The following is a 24,782-nucleotide window of genomic DNA, read 5'->3' as shown; positions in this document are numbered from 1 at the left end:
CTCTCCAGTCTGTCAGGCTGAATGCATTTCTCTAAGCCACTGATTGATTTCCAAGGGCTTTAGCTCTTTATGTCGCCACATGAATCATACTGGCTATTTCAAGCATTCAAGCCTCAGTGGTGGCAGGAGTGCTGTGACTTAAATTGGTCTTTGTTCTGTCAGGCCACTTCTGTTTTATCTGAAAGACTTAAAAATGTGCAAAATGCTAGAAGTCATGTTATCTTTGATTGTGTTAGAAATGGTTGCACCCATACAAAGCCCAGAAGGAAGGGTAACATTCTGCAAACACAACTCGGGCTACTTGTTGCATGTGTAACAGAGCCATAAACGGTGGAGGAAGAGGCATCAAATGTGGAACAGTAGCCACTGTTGTATGCATATTGATCCATGTTGCATCCTTCCTTGTTGTACCGATTAATCTCCTGTGCCCTTTAGTAATCTCTTCTACCCTGCTTTCCACATTCAGAGGCAGCTGTTGACCTCTGGTATGAAGAAAAGATATTCTGATTTGAGAGGCTGATGTTTTTTTCTGTTACCACTAAGCCATTCATAGGCAGCTATCTGCTGATTCACCAGCTGAAGCACAGCTGTTGTAGCCTTCAAGTCTTCCAAAGCACCATGCTTTATCTCGCTGATAAGCACTCTTCAATCAATACCTAATCAATGGCTGCCGAGGTAGGGGGGAGATAAGCAGGTTACGTGAGCAGGATGAGGCAAACAGCCCACCCTGGGCGAGAGGGCTGGTGATCGAAGTGAAGTGGCTGATTACCGCGGTCCCTTACGGGGCAGGTGGGAAGCTGTGAAAACCTGCTGCCGCTCCTTCTACCCCTGGAGATTGATCAGGCCGCAGCGGGGGCGTGAGGGCACTGGCACATGTGCTCGCTGGCACAGTCAGAAACTAATAGAAAGGCAAGAGCAAAACAGAGGGAGTAAAGTGCTAGCAGAGCGAACAGATCTCCTTTCACCCAGGTGGGATGTCTTTCATTCAGCTACACCGAAAGGAGCTGCAGCAAAATGCTCATCAGCCCATGTCCATTTTCAACTGGAGGAGATCATTTTCTTCCCTCATCTTTTTACAAGGTTTCGCAGCCATTTTCATCCTCTTGAATTCTCTATGTTCTTGCCATCACACAATAAATGACATTGTTACAGTACGTAAAGGTCAATTATTGCGTTTTTAAGACTCTCTAAGTCAACATACACTAACCGTAGACATGCCATACTACAGCTGCATTCAGCTGCCGATAAGACCGTATCCACCGTTGCCATGTAGTGTTGGCACTGCCATTAGACCATTACATAATTTCTTTATTATATAATTGTTCCTTTTCCCTAATGGCATTACAGGAGAGAGACAAACTGACAGCCAAGAACTAGACGTCTCCAATTATACCTGTAATTTACATCCACATAAATATCCTATCATGATCCAATGAAAGGTTTGACTTCATAACACATGGCATCACAGCATGGATAATCACACTGCAGAAACAGAGATTGATCCTGGATGACTCACTGTAAAGAATCCGAACCCCGCTCTGTATTTCAAAGTCATATCTGTGACTTATCTCCACACCGTTTGTAATTTCATATCGCTGAATGCAGGATCAAGCCTTTTTTTCAGTCGAAACGATCCACTACAACTATCGGAGGAGGATATCCTGAGAGAAATGTTCAACTTACAGCAAAACTATTTTTTTTTCCTTCACCAGTGTAAAACGGCTCTTACAAAGCAGACGGAGGGTGTCATTGTTGCCATGCACCAAATTTCACTTTCTAACTTGGATTCACTTTTCAGGACATGTGATGCTGGAACAGAGCGCAAGTGTTTGTGCAGAATTACTAAAATGACAACAAATTTCCACAAACATGCTGCCAGCACAAGCACAATATGGTGTGATTTATTTATTTATTCATTTATTATCTGACAAAAAAAGGCAAATACTTAGAGTCAGCAAGATGACCTGATATAATATGGTCATCTGACAAAAGGCACTTGAAGCAGCGTGACCCCCGGCAGCTCTCTGAGACAACTGCATGCGGAAACAGAGGCCGGTAATTAGGTCCCTGCAAATTCAATAGACTTCCTCACTTGGACAAACAAACATTAGTTGTGAGCCACAATCCGCACAGCCCATGAATCAGGCTGTTAACGTAAGGATTACTTTTTGGTCAAATTACTAACTCTCCTCTGGACTGAAGGGTTGAGCCGCTGTCAGCGTTTAGCAGCGGCGTGTGTCCGCAGACCTCTCACATCGCTCTGAGAGGAAAGGCAAAGCCTCACTCGTCCCCTCGCAGGTAGAGAGAGAGAGAGAGAGAGAGAGAGAGAGAGAGCGAGAGAGAAAGGCTGAGGACATCTATTCCTGCTGGAGGTTGATCCACGATTCAGCGCCAAACAAACAACAACAAAGGAGCTTGACCAGGGAGTGCTCAGCATCAAAGCAGGCTGGGCTGGCACACATCCGCCCCTGGATGGATACACACACACACACACACACACACACACACACATATACACTTACAGCACAGATGCAACAGCGTGCATGCAACAGCATACACATGTAGCTGAAACTCAGAGGACATTACAAAAGATCAGTGTGAGGGTTTGACAGGAATGTTTGCATGATGAAAGCGTCTGTGTAATACTCTCATACATATCCAGCACAGGCACATGCATGCAAACAACACACACACACACACACACACACATGCAGCCACAGGCTTTCAGCAATTTAAATTTTGAGCTTCCTCGCAACAAACAGTCCCTCATACACCAGGAATATTAAAATACATGTAAATAAATGAATCCAGCCGTCCACTTCTGCGGCATCTTCACTGACTTATATGCCAAGTTACCATGCGTATTGAGCACCAAAGCGTTTCTCTCCTCCACAAGCCTTTTCCAAAACCTGTCAGTGCTGCTCTCAGTGGGCCCTCATGATGGATAAAGCAGTCAATAAACCTCTCTATGTCTGCCTTGTGCTTTTGACCGGAGTAGAGTACAATCACATCTTTGAGGGTGCACTTGAATGGGTGCAAAACAAGAGGAGTGGGCAAAAAAAAAGCCACATGATATGAGTGACGAAGGACAGAAGATGGCAATGAGGGTCTCGAGCGTCGGCAGTCATTGATTGCACGGTGTAGAATTGAAAAAAGTGGCCCATTAGTACTGTGTTATTGAGCTAATGAGCCCGACAACAATAAGCAGAATTGATTCCCAATGGCAGCGAGGAAAGCTGCACAGAGGAAGCAGCTTGTCGAGGGGACGATGTATGAATTCTACATTCATCCTGTGTAACGGAGTATAAAGAGCAGCCTTGGGTAGGTTGTGATTTTCAGTTATCAGTCAGTCTTAAAATCGAGTGGCCCTCTGGAAGTTACATTTATATGGTGTAATAATTTCAACTCATGAGATAAAAAAGAAAGACAAAAACTTTCCTACCTCTCTTTAGCTTTAATCTCTAAATCCCAGACAGGCTATCAGTGCTGCAAAAGTGACTGGCATACTGATATTTCCTTCTGCCTTGGCATCAAATGGCCTTTACATTTCCAGGAAAAATCTCTTTCTTTTCCCTGAGTAACTATGGTGTCATCTTAATGTCACCTGTCGCGGCGTGAGCCATGCCTCCGAGTAAAAATGGAATGTTTTGGAGGGTAATTGTTGAGACCACCTGTCGCTCTGCCGTCAGAAGACACAATGTGCTGTCTGTGTGCATCCGAGTGTGAAATGATTATTTACAACTAAGCAGTGCCTTTATGAGCCATCTCAAGCTCACGCCACACAGCACATTTTGTATCAGAATTTAAGATAAGTAATCAGTTCAACAATAAAGACACACATAAAAACAAGGCACAGCTGACCACACTCAATAATAAAACAGTTTTGATGGAAAGACATAATGGCTCACAGCCACAGCAGGCCCTCTATTAAAGAGCCACGTTCAAAGTGGCAACCTCTTTCCAGTGTTCTTTAAACCTTAAAGTAGCGGCACTTTAAAATGACTGAATATGGACTTTAATATGACATTGTAATACTTCCATGTTACAAACACAAGTAAAGTGAGGCCTCTCCTTTGCTGCAAGCCAGTTCTGCACATTTCCACCCACATTGTACCTTGGGTTGCATGTGGGCAAACACAACCAATTCACAGAATAAAGCTGATTTTCATTGCAGCTGGCCTGATTTTTCCACAGTCATATCATGCCATCAAAAATGCAGTAAGAAATATGCCTTTTGGTGAGTCTAACAGTCTAATTTGTTAGCTGCCACAAGTTATGACACAGTAAATAAAATGCCCACAAATTAAAATGATGTTAAGCATATAATGTAAGATACAGTGTGATAGAAGTGTCTAAAATGTGTTTTAATGAATTAATGAAATGTATTGCTTTCGGAAACTCATTTATTCCTATTTTTTTAAGTTAGCAAAATAATAATAAGAAAAGAAAATAATTAAAGAAAATACTATGCCGTAGAAGTCATTTTTACAAATATTAACTTTTCTATTTTTTTTTCCCTTAAAGGAGCACTAAGGTATTTATTTAGGACGTTTTATCTTTACATTCAACCTAAATCAGCATGTGTGCATCAATACTACCCTAACTTGGCCAGCTGAACTCAGCTGAAGGTTATTAAAGTTGTGATTTCTAATGTTCAAGACTTGCCACAATCACAGGTTAGTTACTCATAATGCAAGAAGCTTTTATGCTTCACAGCGAATATGCCATTGTCACGGCCACAGCAAAGGGTCTGCACTTCACAGATTAAAACAGCTCATTCTGAATCGATCACACATGAGATGATCCCTATTTAAAATATATTAAAGCAATTTTACAGAATATATGAACTATTTTTATTGTTTAAAAATTGTTCGGTGATCCTTTGAGGCTCACATTGAGGAAAGTCACATTTTTCCCCCGGCTCACTGAGCAGACCTTTCTCACAGCAACCATTTTCGACATGAATAGCGAGTAAACACAGGTGTTGCTAATAGCACTGATTGAGCATCCATTTGATGCGAGTACAATACCCGGCCCTGGCTCCGCTCCTCTGCACTCACCTCACACCAAAGAAATCGGGAGTCTGGCTTGACAGATCATCTTTGACGACTGAGAGCGTTCAGCTTTTTGTTTCAAATTGTTGCAGAACCGCCAACACTAAGGCTAATACAAGCCCGTCATATGAATAAACAGAATAAAAGTGCATATAGAGATTTGTATACAGACTGATAGGGACCCATAACAAGTATTAGGCCTGCTGGTGACACTGTGATGATAAACTCCATGCTTCAAAGTGGGAGAAATCATGCAGAAGTGACAAATCCCATGTTTCCGATGAGTAAATATGATGTGTGAGATGTTTTTATAGTTATGATATGGCATTGTTAGATATAAAGGGAACAGAGCCTTAACCAGTGAATTACTTACTTTCATGTCAAAATGGCTGCTGTGAAAATGTGCATCTGTCCGTTGCCCTCGACCATGGTCCTGTCTAAATGGTAACCCTGGATTTGTAAAACTCTCACGAGTGTGGTTAGGGTTAAAGTCAAGGTTAGGCCAGGGTCAAGCTGCTGTCCTGAATCGAGTTTGCACGTGCAAGAGTGTGCAAGGGTTTTGCAAATCTAGGGTTACCATCTAAACACAACCTTCAACCATACAGTCACAGTCACAGCACAGAGGTAGATCTCCTCCAATTGATTGGAAAAATGGGTTTTGAAAAGAAAGAGCAGATATTGAGTGATTATACTGAAAATGTAGATTCAGCCTTGATCATTAATGCATGCACACATGCCTTGGCAGCTTTGTAGCAGCAACAAAACTTGTAGCATCGCGGGGTGGCTTGGCGGATGAGATGAAGATGAGGCTCCTGCTGCAGCACAGTTAACTTGAGGTTGAGGTGTAGTCGGTAAAACAGCAAAAACAGGGTGGCTGACCTGCTGCCTCTTTCAACTTAATATTTCTCGATAACTAATCCTCCATTAGGGATGACCTGCATCTCTCCCCTCCAGTCTCAGTCGCTCCGCTGCATACTGTAGCAGCTTGCACATGCAAAGCAACACAAACAGACAGTAAGTCATACCCAGCGTTACGATATTAAACATGCCTATACAACTAAATGTATATCTAAAAGTTCTCTGGTATGATGTTTTTGCTCCTTGCATCAAAATAACTCCATTGACGCCTGCCAGGATATGCAGTATAAGCTTTGCCTCAAGGATGTAGCTCGTGTGGCACTAAATTTGATTTTGAGTTCACTCCTCTATCTGCATCTAAAATGGCAACATTGATAAAATGATAGATTTGCATTTTCCCAAAAAAAAAAAAAAGCATGACTGATCAAATTTAAGGCAAATGACAAGCTTTTACATTAAGTAGCCTATTTATCCAGCGCGTATCCTTGGTAACCAGCGTGAGCCGAGTCATATGTGTTAATTCCCAAAACAAAAGAAGACTCTTCCATGCACTCTCAGTGTTTGCCTGCATGAGTATCACACAGGATATTTAAAACCTGCCTCTCGTAAGAGAAGCATCTTCGACCTAGTTGTCTAATCAAGCTGTAACCTGTAAACACGGGCTGCAGAGGAGGCGGGCATCTGTCAGTCGGAAATAGCCGGGCAGATGTTAGGCACTAACTAAGCCAGTATTTGTATCACACTGAGCTCTGCCGCCGTGTACTTGTTCCTGAGCACGGGAACAGTCATTGCTGTGATCACACATATCGGCATCAGCCCATGCTTCAGTTTCTGTGCTGCTGACAACAGTTCCCTTTTCTATTGCTGGCACTATCCCAATGATGAACGTCTCCTCCTGCTTGTCCTCAGCCTGATGCAGCTCATCAGAGAAAACAGATTCCTCAGCAGAAGAATTCACACAACACTTTGAGCAAATATACCCTCAGTTATTTATAACATAAATATGAGAGTGAGAGGAGAGCCAGTGGACTCCACCTCTTTTGTAACAGTTGTTTTGCTTCATAGCGGAGACCGAATCAAAGGGAAAGTCCACCTGAACGAGTGATATCCAGCACTAGTGTGTCCCTGTAGGGTGATATTGATTGAGCATATATTACATAATAGATGTAGGGGCTTCCATCAACTCCTCCAGCGCTTGCTCTCCTGCTACAAACAGAGAACGATCAAACGGCAAGTGTACAAATAAACCCTGCAGCAAAGCTCAAATAAGAAATCAGGACAAATTCACCTGAGGAATAGTATTTTTTTCTTGTTCTCGCTCTGAATCTGATATGACAGATTCAGACATTTATTCCTCTTTATCTGAGTGTAACAGCTGTCTCGTAGAACTGTAATTTCCAGCCTTGAAGGATGTGCGGCTTATTGCCTCTGATTTGTCTCTCATCTTTATCTACAATTTATGTAAGAAGCCAATTTTTGTGAAGGTTTTGAATCCTCTAGTGCCTGTGTTATCTGCGTGGATGATGATCAAACAATGACATGGACAAGACGTCCTCAACTGGTCGAAATCCTTTTATATTATATTTCTATGATATATTTTTTATTGGTGAGGCATGGGCAGGGGGTAGACCAGCTTGTGACAACAAAAATAAAAACAAAAGGGATAGAAGAGAACACAAGCTTGAACACAGGGTGGGAGAGAAGCAAAGGGAGAAAAAAAATATGCCCTTTCTTATGTCATTTTTTTGACATCTTTGAATTGTGCTCACTGGGTTTTGAAGTAACCCAACAATGCATAAATCAGGATGAATGACAACCGTCTTGGCTCGGCATTTGTAGCCTTTTCAGTTGAAAGATCACAAATGAGCATTCCTTTCAAAACTGGGGAGTTTGTTGTGATATATGCTTCATTGTTCTGTTTTCTTTGCACTTCAGGGTTGAGGAAACAATTCTGATGGAAATTCCCAGGATAATATGATAAATCCAATTATATCCTCACCTACTCCGCCATATAGATACAGACAGGGTCATGTTTGTTTTTGAGCCATATCTCAAAGCGCAGCTTGTGTTTCCACACTACGTGCTCGCTCAAAGCCGTAGAAGTGTGACATGCTTCTTTAAAAAGTAGACAAAATTTCTGAATGTAAAAGCAAATGCAAATTGTATGTATGCTGAAGGTTGGATGAATTTTAGAGCTTTTTCTTGATAGTTATTTGATGCGGTGATGGAAAACAGTGACATTAGGATGGTTTGAACAAGGAAAAAAAAAACAGGAAACACAATTAGAATTTACAAAATGAGACAAAATCAGAGTGTAAATGATGAAGGAATGCAAAGCAGTAAATTTGAACTCTACTTTTCCATAACATGAATTTTACAATACAAATCAGTTAAAGAAACACACACACTGCTCCTTGTCCAACAAACTTTTGACTGAAGTTAGCTTGTTTGGTACATACAGTTGCAGGTGATTGGGCAAGTGAAGGAGGTAAATCCATGCTTGAAGACAGCTGATTGGTTGTTGTTTAAGGACTGACAATGGCTCAGGATTTGTCTTAGACTCGCATTTATAATCAAGTGACATGTTGTGCCTTTTGAGGAAGCCTCTACTTTCAGCAGTCTGCCCCTACAAAAATGCCCACACTCAAAAAAACCTGGAAAGTGCATGTTCATAATAAGATAATAACACACTCAGGGTGGTTTTCAGACGTGTTTTTTTCCATGGGCACCCATTTTCAGACTGTTTATTTATGCTTGAAATCCAAACCTGATTTTGAATTCTGCTTGTAGGCTACAAGAGAATGACTTGGGAGGGTTTTAGACGCATGCCATGACTTAAAACATTTCATATCAATATCTTACAAATAATTTAGGCACGCATTTCTACCCTCCTATCGCTCACTACTAGAACCTGGTGTTTGTCAGTATTTGAAAAATACGTACGCTGTATACAGTCATCCATAAATGGCAATATAAAGTATAACAAAACCTCAGAACCAAAGTCTTAAATACTCCGCTCTTAATTACTCATGAAAAACACTGCAAATAACCACAAAGACACTCAAGAGTGAGAGTTCAGTCTTGCTAAGGTCATGACTGGTTAGTGTGCTGACTTTGGTCTAATGAGGTTGGTCTAACAAGCAAAGACCCATTAAAACCATGAAGGGAACAAATGTACAGTTTTTTAACAGTACTTTTCTGAGTAAACAGTGAAAGGCAAAGGATCAGGGTCAGCCTTTCTGGGGTGGTAAAAAAAAATGCTGGTAAGTATTAATTGCTTTTTCTGTGGTAGCACATTAAAGACCATGTATTTCATATGGAGCTATTGCTAAACAGCAGAGCAATAATTCCCTTTGCTTCAACTGAAAACTGGTTTTATTTCACACTCCTATCTAGAGTAATCTATGCTGATGGCTAGTTCTTATTTCCAAAGTGAATTGTCTGAGTTTAGAAGTATTATTCATGCTACTCCACCCTGGGGAGTAGCATGTCTGTGTTTTATAGACAGAGATGCTTCAACACAAAACCGACCCAGATGTGGAGAGCCTGAAACTAGAGCAATGGTTACAAACAGTGATCCTCTGAGTTTATGTGATTACCACTGGAATGGAAACCACAGCACACAGAGCTGAGCCCTGTCATTGCAGACTAGCTCCACTCCCACTGGTTAACACAGGCGCTATGTGACACACCGACAACTCAGACAACAAGAGAGAAGCACTTTGACATTAAACACCGCCTCAGCACAGTCCTACAGGGGTTTGGAAGGTGTGTGCTTATTGTACAAGCTATGGGCAAATTTTCTTTTGCTCCCCTAATTATGCGCATAATGTGCTGCCCCAAGAAACAGTGAACGACTGAAGAAACATTTCAGTGTGGAAACTCAGCCGCGTGCGGATAAGAATGGCTCCAGAATGGTTTGGTGTACAAAACGGTAACAGCTGTTTGATGCCAGCATCAAAGAGAAACAGCACAAAGGGTACCTGCCACCAGGCACAGCCACACAAGAATTTAACTTGAGGAGAGCCTCGAGAAGAGAGCGAATGCTTTTGCGAAAAAAGGGCCAGCTGACTTGCAGTAACCGTGAGAAAGCGGAGAAATGAAAGGCCTCCACAGCGATACCGGTGGCGCCCATATAGCACAAACACAAAAAGGGCGTTTTGAGTTTGATGAGTGTAATTTTTAAAAGAACTTGCCTTCCGCAAAAGGTGGGAGGTATAATGGTTATGTGAATGGTTAAAGCGGCATGTCGGCGCAGGTGATGAGAACATATCACATTAGTCAGGAGGCTGCTGATTGCAAATGTTGGGGAGTTATGCGGTTAGCTATAATAACAGAGCAACGCGCATGGCTTGAAAATTCTAATAAACATTGATTTCCCATGCAGTGAACTGTCAGCTACATAATTTGCCATATGTGAGATGTGCTTAGTCTGATGATATTGGTGTTATCGCCAGTCACTCCAAAGGCAATGGCATCTCTCTGGAGGCTCAGCAGGACCTTGACTGGTGTTTTCTTTCTCATATCCTGTCTGAAGCGGTTTGTTTCTGTCTTGCCTGTGTTTAAGGCCTTTTATCTGCACATGTTTTTTTTTTGTCACTCTCCAGCACTCATATTAAAGAGGAGATGAGTGGGGTTATGACATCCTTTTTTACAAAATTAACTTTTTTGGAGTCAAGTAAGGTCATGAATACTTTTATTCCAGAAAGACAAGCAGCACATGTTGTACTGGACTAGTTGACTTCGAAAATACATATATTTTTGATAGATCATCTAATGCTGGATTCACTGATGGATTTTCTTCTGGCCTTTGGGCTCCATTAGCACAACGCATTTTTTTTTATTCGTTTTTTTTTTTTTACACCATGAAACACTGTTATGGTTTGCTTTCTCATATCAGTATGAACTCCTGTCCTGTAAACACTGACTGTTGTGTATCCCCTGTTGGGAAGTCAAGTTGAAAAAGCTTTTCTGACTCAGAATTTAATTAGAATAATGAAGCCTTTGGTCTGGAATCACAGTTGTGATGTGCTAATGAAACAGACTTTGATCTAAAATAAGTCGAGAGGCTGAAAAGCAACTTGGTCTAGGGATGGGATTCAAACAGTTTTGATGTGCTGACGTTCGTGTCAAAGAGCTCGACACAAAGCATGCGCAACAGAGAGAGATGAGACCCAGTATTACAATTCAGATCACCGCGTGAGAAGAGAGAGCAATACAGAATGATTTACTGAAGCTGTCATTTGCTTTTCTTCACTTTCTTTTTTCCCTCTAGTTTTTGACACAGTTTGTCTCCAGCCTTCCCTCTTTTGTTCTTTTGCATCCCATCACAGTTTATACTGAAACCAAATGACAAGCCGTTTTAATGTTTCTTTCTTGTGCTTTAGCAAAAGAGAAAAATGTGAGCATTTTTAGCCATTAGTAACTATTTTTATTAATGTCTTTTTCATCCTTGGAAACTACGTATCCTCATCATCTTTTTGTCTCTATGTGATGTCGGTAGTTATCATTCCTGTGCAGTTCAGCATTAATTATTTGTAAGATACTGTAAATATAATTCATTTATCATCATCCGCTCTAGTTCTGACTGTTCCTGTAGTTCAAGAAGCATGTGTCTATAGCACCAGCCATACGATGTTTTGTTGCTGTCACTGTTTTCTCATCTCAAAACATTTTTTTTAGTTCACTGGGAAATGAAAGCATAGCCTAATGTGATATGACGTTACTACAACTTACCTGTTCAAAAGCACTCACTGGAAATTTCAACTGTGTCTTAATGAACTCTAATTAGTGAGCAATGGCAGACATAAATAAAAATGAAACCAAGAGTAGTCAAGTGAGTGTTCTTGTTTCAGTCTGACTCATAACTTGTGAGAATATTGTTGCTGGTCATTTAATCTAAATTATAGCCGGCCTGCATCGGCTTGGTGGCTCCAAAGTCTCCTGTCTCAGCTGCCAGAAATCCATTCATTTCTACAAGGACAGACTGCGTTTATGACATGTGCATGTTTTGCAACATCTTGAACAGTTTGAGTGAACAAAATGAGAGGGATGCAGGGCGTTTCTGTGGTTTCCTCTGTCGCCCCATCGCAAGGAAGTGCAGTTTTCATCCCGGGACCTCTCACTGTGGAGTTTGCACTCTTCACATGTTGACGTGAGTTTCCTTACACAGCACAAAGGCAAGCAAGACAGGTGGATTGGAGATTAAATCGCCCATAGGTTTGGATGTCACTGACTGCCTGTCTGTCCACGTCATCCCTGTAAAGGACTGGCAACATGTTGAGGGTGTTTCCATGCATTTTGCCCACTGTATGCTGGGAACGGAAACACAAATAAGTAGGTAAAGATAATGAGTGAATGAGCTTCAATTAAGTTTCAATTATCCACAAAACTATGACCTCCATGACTGCAGCTGCTCAAGGTTGTATCAACATAGTAAACAGTCTCTTTGGAATTTCTTGAGGAATAATTTTATGCATGCAGTATTATCATATTAACAGATATTTAGGGGTGTTTTGCTGTTAATAGTAATTATGTTGCAAATAACCTTAATATCATGACATCAGGTTATTCTTTGCCACCTATGGGATCATGAATTTGTGACCAGCAAGTTTAATCTAACTAGTCTTCGTGCCGTTGAATGAAATGCTCTCTCCAAAACTGGTGAGAGTCTGCAGTAAAATCCGAGGTGCCCAGCAGAGAAACCTCAGGTACTGCAGAAGGCTAAATCCATCCTGTCAGTCAGCGTCCACCTCGCTTGACTCTGAGTTTCAGATCCTTCCTTCTGGCTCCTGGGTTAGATTTCCTCCTGTGAGGAGCAACAGATAGAGGCAGGTTCATTCCAGCCGCCCTCTGAAGTCAGGCCAGAGGGGGAAAAGAGTTTTTTGATGATGATGACAATGATGATGGTGTTGATGGTGACAATAATGATGATAATAATGATGATGATGATGATGATGGTTGTGATGATGTTTCATGATTGCCGCTGACCATGGCTAACTTTGTTGATTTTTGTTCATGATGGCATTGTTGGCCATGTTGTTTATTTAGGGTTGTTTAATTGTGCTGAAATTGTACTGGGTCATGTTGTATTTCTGCTGGTGATATGTTGATCTTGTAATACGTCCTGAAAATCAAAAGTTTATTCTTATATGCAAGTCAGTGACTGGGAAGGTCAACCAGGGACCACTGATGTTGAATCCACAACGCTCAGTGCAACCCCACACCTACCCTGTCTGATGTACCCCATGTAGCCTTGTTTTGTATTTTATTGTCTTTTATTTATGTCTTACTGCAAAGCCAATTGCCCCTCAGGGACAAATACAGTTTAAGTTTAGTTGTTTAGCAATTATTGGAACCAAAACCTGACTTAAGAAGTTATAAATAATAAAAATACTGACAAGTAACAACTGAGTTAGTACCAACATAGCATGTAGTGCAATTTTAGATTCACAGTAATGCCTTATGAACATCTGAGTGGGAATTAGATATTGGCTCTCATGCGTGTTTTTCAGTACTGTCAAAGCATGGGAAATAAATGTTCAAATATACATCAATGGAAAATTAATTTGTTTGAACACATTTTTTTTTTTACATTTACATACATTATTATTACTTATTAGTTATCAAACATTTAAACTTAGTTTATGACTTGCATTTATAAACACAAGAGCATCACCTTACTGAGACTGCACACTGCAACTGTTTCTTCATATGCAGGCAGGTGTGTGACTAAGTCCTGGCTATTGGGTTATTATAGACCTGGACACATTTGAGTCAGTCACCAAAATAAGCTTCTGACTATATTGCAAAAAACTTGGTAAAAGTTTTTCCAAAAGCAGGCTAGTATGGCTGGCATTGCTGCAGCCTCTATTCCCAAAGTGCCTTCAGCATCTGAACTATGTTCTTCTTGGACACTCAAATTTAAAGAAGCCAATGGTGAGTCTGACCCTCCTCATGGAAGGTCAAACTCTCTCAGCCAGTATCAAGTCAATACCAGAGTTACACTGGTGTTTCTGTGTGTGCCTGTGGGTGTGCTTTCTACCAAGAACATTTCCATTCTTCTCTGCCCTGACATTATCATGACTGCATGTGTGATGTAAAAAGGGAATTAAACTATCGTTCTACCCTTATTCCAGTTTAAGTTGATTACATATGAATATAAAAGTGACCATCAGCATAACCCAGATAGTCCCTGGTTAATCAGTTCATTTGAGTCATTATTGCATTTGCAATGATCTCCAAAGATCATTTTGATCCCATTGAAATAGCATGACCTCTTCTTCTCCTCATAACTTTTTTTTTTAAGTCATGTAGTCTCTTAGATTGCACCAGATTGATGCATTAAGCACATGGAAATCGAATTTTTCCCGAGGGAGGATGCCCTTGGACCCCCCACCCCCCCAGAGGTTATGTCACTGTCTCTGGGCAATAAGCCCCTGATGTTCTATAATCCCTCTCATGTCCCTACATCCAAGGCCTTTTTTCTGTTTTCTTTGAATGAAATAAATAATCCAGGGTTGTTCTGTACACTAACCAGTCATGATTCTGCTCTTGTATTCTCATAGCAGAGGTACACCATTCTGCTCTCCATTCATTCACAGTGCCTGGCAGATTGAACCCTCCTATTTGTGTGCAGCTGGACCCTTTCATTATTTACACTTGAAATGATAATGACATCATATGTGCACAGCTGTGCTATTTGCATCCAGAAAGCATGCAGCTGAATTTGTGTGACAAAATGGGTGGGCGGAAACTGCAATATTTACATGCTAACTGCATTCAGATGTAGCGCACTTTGGTTGTGCAATTTAATGACAGGATGAAGTTGGTCAGCCCTCAGAATAGACACCATACTTGAAATGGCAATTTACAACAGTGAATCACCGAGTCATTGTGCCAGATAAAACAGGATGTCCATTATTGAACTTGAACAAAATGTCAGCGTTCATGTTGAAAGTCAATCATGAACATGTTAAGACTTTACAGAAACTATAGTGGCAATATTCAAACAAGCCTATCTGTAATATGTTTGCTTGAGCAGTGTGTGTGTGTGTGTGTGTGTGTGTGTGTGTGTGTGTGTGTGTGTGTGTGTGTGTGTGGTTCTTTCTGGGTTAAAATGGTGTGACAGTTTGTAGAACAGGCAGCTTTCAGTCCCATGTGGACTGAGATTCACTTCCTGTTAGTTTGTGTGGATGCAGTAGCCTACCCCTAGACCTCTTTGATTTCCCACTGGGTAAAGTTTAAAACGGGTGGAGGTTATGAATGTTCAGTATGTTGTTATGTTGTATACTAGTAGTGCAGCAAATGCAAACACTAAGTAAAGAACAAGGTGGGATTATAAGCAAAAGGTTGAGAATAACAGAGTAGAAGATTTTATTTCATATGAACATGTTAACAAATACAGTGCTACAAAGCAGGTACATACTGTTACAATCATGTGAGTGATGGATCTGCTAGGAGTAGCCTATTAGAAAATACAAAAAAAATGTGGCCAAACAGTATTCAAGCAAGCCTAGAGTTTACAATGACACTGAATACTAATTGCTGTGGTCTTCTGTTCTTGAACGCTGTTCGCTTCACACATTACTGAGTCAGATGTGACTGAAACACACACATGCAGTTGAGAATGAGATGATGGCATTATCATTGCCAGGCAATTTTGGCGCTTGTAATGAGTGTTGTTAATTCAAGCCTTGACCCATATTGGACATTCAAATGTGTGTTGCATAATCTTCCCTCGACTTGACTGTCAGATTGCGCGTGCGTGTGCGTGTGTGTGTGTCTGTGTGTAAGAAGTAGGGTCTGTTATTATGCACTTAGTGTCCAGAGTAAACCTCAGTGCCTATCATTTCCTCCATGGAAGTGGCAGTAACTATTTATTTGGTTGGCTATTCTTATTAGAGGCTAATATGGGGTAACATAATGTTTCGCAGTAAGGAAAAATGTAAAGGCTCACGACTATTATATTTGTCATCCACTTGCCTCTGACCAACGCTGCAATTCAGGACAGAAAAAAATAATATACAATTTAAGACATCCTAAAACATTATGAAATGTCTATTTACATCAATATGCATGGTCAATAGACACCACAGGTAACGGTTATTCCCGACAGAAGACATATTCAGTGTAGCTTGTCCAAATTTTGTCCTCGTTTGGATCATTGCTGGTGTAAGCGCAGGTGCCTGTGGAGCTGCAAGCCACCATGTGAAAGCCCACCTCTGTCAGCTTGTCAAAAGCCTGCTCTAGGAAATTATACTTCAGGTAGTATCTGGACGTGTACCTCTCCGGGGGCCGGTCGGGGTCCCTGCTCTCATTCAGTGTTTCCCCAAACACTTCTTTGGCCAGGGACGTCTTCCCACACACCGTGATGCGCGCCACTCTCCTGAATTTGGCATCGGTCTGGATGTCTCTTCCTATGGTGTATGAGCCGCGGTATCCTATCGTGATGTAGCCCGACTTTCTGGAGTCCAGAGACGGGGAGCGCGTTGCACCGCCGGCCGCGGACAGGGTGCGTAAAGTCTCCATGCCGCCGGAGGAGCCGAGGCCGCATGGGAGCGCGCCCTCCTCGGTGTCACTCTGGCAGATCTCCTCGCTGATGGAATTGTCCTTACTCACCCTGGGGCTCAGGCGTTTGGCAAGGTCCCGCAGCTGGAAAAAGTCGGCTTCCCTCTGTAGTCGACTTTTCTCGGGGAAATAGTCCGGGAGGACCAAGTTCAGGTCCCGCAGGTAATCTAGAATATAGCGGAACAAGAAGCCATCCCTGTCCAAGAAGAAGCGCCCTTTGCTGTCTCTGGCCAACTCTTTGGGAGACTTCTTGCTGAACATGTTCCATAGTAGAGAATCCGGGACGGCCACCAAAGTTGTGTGTCTTGTCACATAGACCTGTCCGCCGACGTTCAGTTCAATAATCTCTGAAAATGGAGAGCCCGACTCGGCGCAGTTGGATACTCCGCGCTGCGTGTCCGCCAGTGCCATCTTCTCTGAGGAGCTGCACTGATGCGGGATCGGGAGAAATGCTGAGGATGAGAGTGGCAGCGGGTTGTTTATGTACCCTGGACTCACCAAGTGTGTGTGTGTGTGTGTATGTGTGTGGGGAGGAGGGGGGGGCGTTACCATTTAACTATTTAATGACTGTCATGTCGGGAACATTTTGCTCCAGTGTGTGCATGCATGCTGTGTCAGAGTGAGGGCGAGAGAGAGAGAGAGAGAGAGAGAGAGAGAGAGAGAGAGTGAGAGTTGGTCAATTATGAGGCCGCTTTAACAAGCTTTCCTGTTTCATTCTCATCTGTGTCACTTCATACCGAGGCAAACCTAAATGTTCCATCTACACTGATTAATGAAATCCATGATGCTGGCAATTTTGTCAGCCCTCATAAGCAAAGCCAAAACCTTGGTCAAGATGAGTTATTCCATGTTTAAAAGGCATGGAAAGAGTGACATCTGCCGCAGCTCTGGTGGAGATGCGGCTCACTTCATCACTCTAAATGTTTCGATTTCAGTCAGAGGAACCAGAGTGGTGTGGTGCTGGCCAGGATCAAATTTGCCTCAGAAAAAGGGAGAAGTGTTATGAACAAAAATGACTTCAGCAATACTTGACCACAAATGGGAGATACTTAAAAAAAAATCTGCACACAGCTCAGAAGTAAGCACCACATCTTCCTTAGTGACACAGTTTACCAAAACTACCCCACATAAATACATGCTCTCTCTCTCTCTCTCTCTCTGCCGGGACACAGGGGTTGTGTGTACAGAAATGGCAGCAGCGCCCTCTCTCTCAAGGAGAGTGAAACACAGTGAAATCACATTTAACAAGACGAAACGCAAATAATTCGCCCTGCTATCCTTAGCACACACTGAGGTAATATGGAAATAATGTCAATATAGTGACTCTTACAGCTGCAAAACTGGTTATATAACAGTTTACTCACTTTGTTTATTCATTAATCTGATTTAAAAAAAAAAAAAAAAAAAAAAAAAAGACCAGATTTTGAGTTAGTTTATTATAGACCTTTGATTGACACAGGCTACTGGGTCAGCGGGGGTCTTGGTAAACACACACACACACACACACACACACACACACACTTAGACAAAAGGAAGATATTGCATACAGTGCATTCAGAAAGTATTCAGACCCCCTTCACTTTTTCACTTTTATTATGCCTGATGCTACAGTTGTTTAAATGTATTTTCTGTCATTAATTTACACTCAGTAGGCTACTCCAAAATAACAAAGTGAAAACAGAATTGTTGATTTTTTTGTAAATTTATTAAAAAGGAAAAACTGAAATATCACATTGACATAAGTATTCAGATCCTTTTTAACAACACAGTTTAGCTCAGGTGCCTCCCATTTCTGTTGATGGTTGCTGAGATATGTCTACACCTGTTTTAAATTAAATTGATTGGACATGATTTGGAAAGGCGCACACCTCTCTATAGAAGGCCTCACAGCTGACAATGCATATCAGAGCAAAAACCGTGAGGTTAAAGGAACTGCCTGCAGAGCTCAGAAACAGGGTTGTTGCAAGGCACAGATCTGGGGAAGGCGACAAAAAAAAAAAAAAAAAAAAAAAAAAAAAATTCTGCTGCACTGAAGGTTCCCAAGAGCATAGTGGCTTCCATAATTCTTAAATGGGGGAAGTCTGGCACAACCAGGGGCCGGATTCTCCAAAGGTTCTTAAGATTAAATTTCTTCTTAAGAACCACTTTTCTTCTTAAGTTTGGGTTTAAGAAGAATCTTAAGATATTTTCGAATTCACAAACAAAATATCTTAAGAATCCAAACAAAAGATCTTAAGAATGTTCTCAACTTTATTCTTAAGATTTTTCTTAAGAATAAATGGGATTCTTGAAAGAAATGATCTTACTATTTTTCTTAAATAGTATCGTAACTTTAAGACAGGTAAAGGTCGTCTTAAGTAACCACATGCTGTGTGAAGGTAAGCTATTTTTCAAACATCTTTGATTAATTTAGAGCCAAATTTGATTATATAACATAGATTAATGTAGTAGGTTAATACCTTAATAATTTTACATTGTATATGTTAACATAGTGATAATCGTTATCTAAACTGTAATTCAGCCTAATATCTAAACCAGTATTTAGACACATACAGGCACATATATTGTTTCTGAGTCTATATGAGGACATTTTGCTTAGCCACCAGTCACCATTCATGTGTCAATTATATTTAGATTCCATTAACTAATAGGTTAGTAATATCGTCGCTGTCCAATACAAAGTATGTATCTCAATTTTTGAGAAAACACTTTTATAACATCAAATCAAAGTTGAGACTATAATGGATATTGTTTTGTTGTATTTTAGATGGAACTGCTGTGGGTTGCAGCTCGAGGCTCTTTGTTTACATAAAAGTAGACAGTTGAGAAGTTCGTAAGTGGAAAAAATTAAGAAGTTCTTAAGATAATGTGCAGTTCTTACGAAAATAATGGGGAATAGCACTTGAGAACATTCTTATGAACTTCTCATTTTTTCCTCTTACGAAACGTCTTAAGATTATTAGTAAGAACTTTTTGGAGAATCTGGCCCCAGGACTCTTCCAAGAGCTGGTCGCCCAGCCAAACTGAGCAATCATGGGAGAAATGCCTTAGTAAGAAAGGATACTAAGAAGCTGATGGTCACTCTGACTGAGCTCCAGAGATCCTGTGTGGAGATGGGACAAAGTGAATAAAACCAAGATTGGTTTCCAAATGTTAAGTCTGGAGGAAACCAGGCAGCACTCATTACCTGCCCAGTACCATCCCAACAGTGGAGCATGGTGGTGGCAGCATCATGCTGTGGGGCTGTTTTTCAGCAGCAGGGACTGGGAGACTGGTCAGGGTTGAGGGAAAGCTGAATGCAGCAAAGTCCAGAGATATCCTCAATGAAAACCTGTTGTACAGCGCTCAGGATCTCAGACTGGGCTGAAGGTTCACCTTCCAACATGCCAGTGACCCTGAGCACACAGCCAAGACAACACAGGAGTGGCTTAGGGACAACTCTGTGAATGTCCTAGAGCGACCCAGCCAGAGCCCTGACTTGAACCCTATCCAACATCTCTGGAGAGACCTGAAAATGCCTGTCCACCGACAGTCCCCATCCAACCTGACCGAGCTTGAGAGGATTTGCCAAGAAGAATGGCAGAAAATCCCCCAATCCAGGTGTGCAAAGCTTGTTGCGTCATACCCCAAAAGACTTGAGGCTGTAATTGCTGCCAAAGGTGCTTCAACTAAGTACTCAGAAAAGAGTCTGAATACTTATGTCAATATGACATTTCAGTTTTTTCTTTTTAATAAATTTACAAAATAAATACTATTCTGGCCCTGCGATGGACTGGCGACCTGTCCAGGGTGTTTCACTGCCTTCGCCCTATGTGCGCTGGGATAGGCTCCAGCACCCCCCCGCGACCCTAGTAAGGATAAGCGGTTTAGAAGATGAATGAATGAATTAATACTATTCTGTTTTCACTTTGTTATTATGGGGTACTGAGTGTGGATTAATGAGAGAAAAAATAAATTTAAACAAATGTAGCATCAGGCTGCAACATAACAAAAATGAAAAGTGGTGTGAGTTTGAAAGGCTCCACCTAAAATAGTACCTTATCTGTAGCTAACTTGTTGTTATTTTATCTTCTGTTCATTTACATTTGTGTGCAGTTTATTTCTTAGTGTTTCATTGTTCTCTCATGATTATTTTTCATCATTATTTTCTTATGGTTTATTTAATTCTGTTCACTGCTATTTATTGTAGGTTATATTGTAATAAAAGGGGTTTTTACTCTCCAGAGTAAAATCTGCTATCTACTGGCACACACTGGGGTTGTGATTACCAGAACAGGAGGTGACATCATGCCTTCAGCTTCTCTAAAAAGGCAGGGCAAGAAACCCACACTACAATATATATATATATATATATTAATATTTGCAGTAAACCTATCAGTCTAGTCAGTAGATGTTGTGTACATTGGAACTTCCAAAGAACATCCAAAGATAACATTACAATTAAAAATAAATAAATAATAAAAAATAAATAAATAAATAAACACTGAAAGCCCAGTTCAATTTATACCATGGGAATATAACTTTCTCAGAACATATCCACTTGCATTCTCATGAGATTCAACCTATTTATTGTCTCTGTGTTTGGAAGGTTTACTTGTGACACTCAGGAGGGGATGGAGACGGAATTAAAAAGTCTGATAAGGACTTACACTTCCTATTTTCAGGCAGTTTAAGGATTCTTTGCGTGGTCTTTTAATTAATTTGTCATATCTCACACAGCATCGCCAACACGCCCCCTGTGTCACATCACATAAACTCTGTCATGTGCTCCATGTGGACTTTACTCGCAGTGTCTCACTTCCCAGTTGAAAACTCCGCATTGCTAGTCCATTGTAGGTCACACTGAGGGTCACATAAAAAAAACTGTTGTTGCGAAATACAGAAGCATGATTCTGTAGTCACATATATTTTCACTAAGTGTTTTAAGTAATGAAACCAACCACAAATGCAAGGAATGGTGTTCTATTTTTTTTTTTTTTAAATTCTGTAATGCATTTTATAAAATGCAGCTTACATCCTTTAGATGATCTAATTTTATTTATTTAAATTGCCCACAACCATCACAGAACTGTGTGCCACATCTACAATGCTGCAGTTGGTTTCTGTAACTTTCATGTTGACACATCTGTACAAAAAAAAAAAAAAAAAAAAAAAAAGCAGTCAAGTCAGTCTGGTGAGTCAGTAGATTTTCCAGCATGGCCCAGGACAACACTGAGTGATTGTGAAAGTTACTACTTCTCATCTTGATGTGTTTGGCCATTCTGGAAAGTTAGAACAAAATCCTGCAATTATAAAAAGGGCCATCCGTTCGGGTGTCCTTTCTGTTCAAGACACAGCGATGCTGCGCAAGGTAATGCTGATCCCTCTAACACTTGCATGCTTTATTTGAAATTTAAACTGTAAGATGTGCTCCAGCCCCCTTCTGGAGCTTGTGTCATAGAGTTTAAAGACAGATCGACAGAGAAACATACACTATTAGCCTGGTTGGGATCCTTAGCAACTGCTGTGCGCGTCTGGTGACCTTTGGATCATGGACTTACTGGCCTTGTCTCACCTTTGCAGGGTATTACAGAGAGCTTTGGAGCAGCTATCTGCCACCTCAACACATCCCACCTGACAGATGGTGTGCTTTACAGGAGCAAAAGGATGATGTTGGACACCCTGGGTGTGGGGCTAATTGGAACCACGACAGCTGTCTTCAACAAAGCTGTGCAATACAGCCAGGTACTGAAACCTCCCTGACTGGCATGGGGTGCAATTGTAATACTGAATTAACCTGACAGGTTATTTTATTATTAAGCCAGTTGTTGTTGATGTGATCCGTTTTACCCTGGTAGTTATTCAGTGCCATTTATCTGTTTACATATAAAAACTAATTTGTAACCACCATTTGCACATTTTTAGTTTTGTGGTACAATTTTGTTTTCGTATCTCTGTTGAACTTAAGAGTCACTTCTGCATTATAGTCCAGTCATTTTATGAAAAAACCTAGGACAAATTGCAAGAGAAGCAAACTCAACTGATTTTGGATCCTCAGTTTGTCCTGAGTGAGGGGAAAAAAGTCCCAAGAAATCCCATTGGTGGAAAATTTTGAAAATCACCTATTTATGACCACATATTACCAAAAAACACTGTTTGTAAGACACAGGGGAAAGAGGTTCAAAATTTTACTTTCAGATATCACTATAAAAATTCACAAGTTGATTGCACACACAAAGACAAGAAAAAAAGTCAATTACAAGTTCTATGAATTATTCTGTTTACACATGCATATCACACATTATCTGATTTGATATGCGCTAATAAGGAATATAAGGAATAAATGCCAGAAGAGACATTTCAACAGTGAATTAAAAGGTTACTATATATATAGTAACCTTTTAATTCACTGTTTAAATATCTGTGTAAACAGAATAATTCAAAGAACTTGTAATTGACTTTTCTTGTCTTTGTGTGTGTAATCAACTTGTGAATTTTTATAGTGATATCTGAAAGTAAAATTTTGAACCCCTTTCCCCTGTGTGTTAAAAAACAGTGTTTTTTGGTAATATGTGGTCATAAATAGGTGATTTTCAAAACTTTCCACCAATGGGATTCCTTGGGACTTTTTTCCCCTCACTCAGGACAAACTGAGGATACAAAATCAGTTGAGTTTGCTTCTCTTGCAATTTGTCCTAGGTTGACCCCAATTTTGGCCTAAAATTACTGGACAATTAATATTTTGTCTTATGTTAATTATGGCTGGTCACAGTGCTACAAATCTGAGGAGAAGAGCAGCGTGTGGGGAAAATCAAGTTTAACCCTTCCTCCTCCGTACGCTGCGTTTGTCAACGGCATAGCGGTAAGAATGGCTGAATGAGTTCATCATGTTGGCTCATCACTGTGCATATAGAGTAACTATGTAGAAGACTTCAATGCCATAAAGCTTTCATTTGAGCTCTTATTCCCTCTGTTGTCACCTGCTGTTGACAGGTTCACTCCATGGATTTTGATGATACTTGGCACCCTGCTACTCACCCCTCTGGGGCAGTTCTGCCTGCCCTGCTGGCCCTGGCAGAGGCCATGCCCAGCCAGCCCTCCGGTCTAGACCTGCTGCTGGCCTTCAATGTTGGCCTTGAGGTGCAGGGTAGACTCCTGAGGTTCTCCAGGGAGGCTTGCGACATCCCTAAAAGGTGAGACCTCTGTTTGAAATTACTTGTTTTGGAGGCTATTTAACTTCAACTTGAATATATAGGTAGAAGGATAAAAGTTACTGTGCCTCTGCAAGTTAAAAGTACTCTGGAGATATTTGAATCTCAAGCAATGCAACCAATACTACTGTATTTATCATGTTTCTTTGTCTTTCCCAAAACTCTCAGATTCCACCCTCCCTCTGTGGTAGGGGTGATGGGTAGTGCTGCAGCCTCAGCCAAGCTCTTAGGTCTGTCCCCGACCCAGTGTACCCATGCCCTGGCTATTGCAGCCTCCTCTGCTGGGGCTCCATTGGCCAACACCACCACCCAGACCAAACCTCTTCACATTGGCAATGCTGCTCGAAGAGGCCTGGAGGCTGCTCAGCTAGCCCAGATGGGACTGGAGGGGAATCCAGGCATCCTGGATATGGACTGTGGGTTTGGAGTTTTCTACTCTGACTACAACCCCACAGAGATGACGCAGCCTAGCACCAGTGGCTTCAGATGGACTCTTGAAGACCAGGGCATAGCCGTGAAGCGCTTCCCCGCCCATCTGGGGATGCACTGGGTTGTGGACGCAGCATTGGCTGCGCGTGCAAAGCTTGAAGGCAGAGTTGGGAACTTTGACCCCAGCCAGATCAGGGAGGTGACGCTCAGAGTGCCTCCCTCCAAGTACATTAACTGCCCCTTTCCTGCCACAGAGCACCAAGCCAGACACTCATTCCAGTTCAATGCCTGTTCGGCTCTGCTAGACAACAACATGATGGTGGGCTCGTTCAGTGAAGATCAGATTGGCAGACCTGCTCTGAAGGAGCTCCTGGCCAAAGTCAAGGTGGAGAGCCCAGAAGATAACCACCCCAGCTTTGACAAGATGTACTGTGAGGTGGCGATAGAAACACAGCAGGGGCAGAGTTATGCAGCCAGATGCGATACATTTTATGGCCACTGGAGGAAACCACTGAGCCACGAGGACCTGTTAGAGAAGTTCAGGGCTAATGCTTCCACAGTGCTGTCATCAGAAGGAGTGGAGGGGACAATTGATGCGATTGGAGACCTAGAGAGAAACAGAGACTGTGCAAGTTTGGGTTCTTATCTGAAAAAGACAGTTCAGCTAAATGAGTAGTTCATG

The 24,782-nt window shown here is 41.4% G+C and overlaps 2 protein-coding genes across 2 annotated transcripts; one reads left to right on the top strand and one right to left on the bottom strand.

Moving 5' to 3' along the window:
* Positions 1 to 15,263: 15,263 nt before the first annotated feature.
* Positions 15,264 to 16,918, bottom strand: kctd12.1 (potassium channel tetramerisation domain containing 12.1). The gene has a single exon (XM_030081664.1). The coding sequence runs from the start codon at positions 16,890 to 16,892 to the stop codon at positions 16,017 to 16,019; it is 876 nt and encodes a 291-aa protein (XP_029937524.1). The 5' UTR covers positions 16,893 to 16,918; the 3' UTR covers positions 15,264 to 16,016.
* A 5,134-nt stretch (positions 16,919 to 22,052) lies between these two features.
* Positions 22,053 to 24,776, top strand: acod1 (aconitate decarboxylase 1). The gene is made up of 4 exons (XM_030081319.1): positions 22,053 to 22,205; positions 23,233 to 23,322; positions 23,454 to 23,653; positions 23,840 to 24,776. Exons 1-4 carry the CDS (start codon positions 22,128 to 22,130, stop codon positions 24,774 to 24,776), a joined length of 1,305 nt encoding a protein of 434 aa, XP_029937179.1. The 5' UTR covers positions 22,053 to 22,127.
* The last annotated feature ends 6 nt before the right edge of the window (positions 24,777 to 24,782 follow it).

The sequence above is a fragment of the Myripristis murdjan genome, chromosome 21 (assembly GCF_902150065.1).
Source record: "Myripristis murdjan chromosome 21, fMyrMur1.1, whole genome shotgun sequence".
Lineage (NCBI taxonomy): Eukaryota > Metazoa > Chordata > Actinopteri > Holocentriformes > Holocentridae > Myripristis > Myripristis murdjan.
Note: the sequence above shows the minus strand (reverse complement) of the source record. Positions and strands in the feature narration are given on the sequence as shown.

Excerpts from the sequence above, each read along its gene's own strand:
- kctd12.1 (XM_030081664.1), bottom strand. The coding sequence starts at position 16,892 with ATGGCACTGGCGGACACGCAGCGCGGAGTATCCAACTGCGCCGAGTCG.
- acod1 (XM_030081319.1), top strand. The coding sequence starts at position 22,128 with ATGATGTTGGACACCCTGGGTGTGGGGCTAATTGGAACCACGACAGCT. Across the intron at positions 23,323-23,453 it reads CGTTTGTCAACGGCATAGCG|GTTCACTCCATGGATTTTGA; the intron begins GTAAGAATGGCT and ends TGCTGTTGACAG. Across the intron at positions 23,654-23,839 it reads GCTTGCGACATCCCTAAAAG|ATTCCACCCTCCCTCTGTGG; the intron begins GTGAGACCTCTG and ends CAAAACTCTCAG.